Source organism: Quercus lobata, chromosome 8, assembly GCF_001633185.2.
Source record: "Quercus lobata isolate SW786 chromosome 8, ValleyOak3.0 Primary Assembly, whole genome shotgun sequence".
NCBI classification, from domain to species: Eukaryota; Viridiplantae; Streptophyta; class Magnoliopsida; order Fagales; family Fagaceae; genus Quercus; species Quercus lobata.
The window spans coordinates 51,590,377-51,591,876 of record NC_044911.1 but is presented as its reverse complement, the minus strand read 5'-3'; the positions used below and the strand labels follow the sequence as shown (position 1 = coordinate 51,591,876).

The 1,500-nt window shown below is 42.6% G+C and overlaps 1 protein-coding gene across 1 annotated transcript; it reads left to right on the top strand.

Moving 5' to 3' along the window:
- The first annotated feature begins 394 nt into the window (after window positions 1–394).
- Window positions 395–1,500, top strand: LOC115957588 (cucumber peeling cupredoxin-like). The gene is made up of 2 exons (XM_031075873.1): window positions 395–759; window positions 945–1,500. Exons 1-2 carry the CDS (start codon window positions 531–533, stop codon window positions 1,385–1,387), a joined length of 672 nt encoding a protein of 223 aa, XP_030931733.1. The 5' UTR covers window positions 395–530; the 3' UTR covers window positions 1,388–1,500.

The window sequence follows — 1,500 nt, the reverse complement described above, 5'->3', positions numbered from 1 at the left end:
AACATTGAAAAATCATTTATCTCTTCTTTTAAAATAAACTGTTAATGGATTAGTTGATTTTTTTCATTGTTAAATTTCTTTAGAGTTAATAACAAAACATATGACAGAGGTTTAATATTTTTAAAATAAGGGGGTTGGTTGTGCATTTCGATATATATATATATATATATATATAATTAAGGTGATAATTTAGAATTGAAAGTGTAATTTACTCTGATAAATAAAAATAAATTGAAGGAATAAGAGAGGTTTGAATTGGTGCCTGCCTCTTTGGACAGCACGAACCACATGGTCCACACTCCACAGCCCGGAAGCACAGCACCCATCTTCCCTGTAGCATTGAGTTGTTGACTTACAGTGACACATTATACAATTCTTTTAATTAACAAACCTCTATAAAAAAAAAAAAATGTAGCAGCAGAACTCTTTCAAGAAAGCCCATAAAGAACACACAGCTAAGCAGGTACAGCTTAACAACCCCAATTGAACTCTCAAATCGGAAAAAAAAAAAAAAAAAGTCGTCAGACCCAATGGCCATGGCGACATTGACCATGGCGAATCTAACGGCCATGATTGCACTACTGATCGCCGCCGCTACAGCCGCATCAAACGCTCCTGCTCCTGCTCCAGTCACCGGTTACACCAACCACACCGTGGGCGGGACCGTCGGGTGGTTCTTCAATTCCACCACCAACACTTCCGCCACTAATTACTCCGCTTGGGCCGCCACCCAGACCTTCAATCTCGGAGACTATCTCAGTAAGCAACTAAAGCATTTTATTTCTTTTTGACGGATCAAGACGATGTCGTTTTCACTGAGCTTTCGCTGCTTTCACTTTCTGAGCATCTAAACGACATTCTTTTTTTAAAAAAAATTTATCTGTTACTTTTTTTAGTTCTTAGTTAAATAATTAATCTTGCCGTTTTGTTAAAATTTTCTGTAGTTTTCATTTCGATTTCGAACACGACGGTGATCCAGACCTACAACGAAACCGTATACCGGAACTGCACCATGGACGAATCCGAGGACGGTGATACGTACCAGTACGACGGCGGCCAGAACCAGTTCGAGAAATCGTTGACCGTGGCGGTGCCGTTGACCATCGCGGGTCCCAACTACTACTTCTCCGACGCCGACGACGGTGCTCAATGCCAGAGCGGCATGGCCTTCGAGATCCAAGTCAATCACGGCCTCGGTTTGCCTCCATACCTCAACCAGCCACCTCCGCCGCCGTACCTCGAGCCACCTGGTTCCGATTCGGCTCAGTTTCCGCCGATCACTTTACCCCAGTCGCCGGCGAACTCAGGCTTCAGAGCCGGCGCTAGTTTGACCGGCGTGTTGTGTGTTAGTTTTTTTATTCTTTTTGAATTGCTGTCTGTTTTTTGAATTTAAATTATAGTATTTTTTTTAAGGGTGGGGCCCGTTGGGGGTAGAGATGGTATTTTGATTGTTGTTGTAGGGTATTTTAGTAATTGCATCACATATGTCGGCCAGCTGGA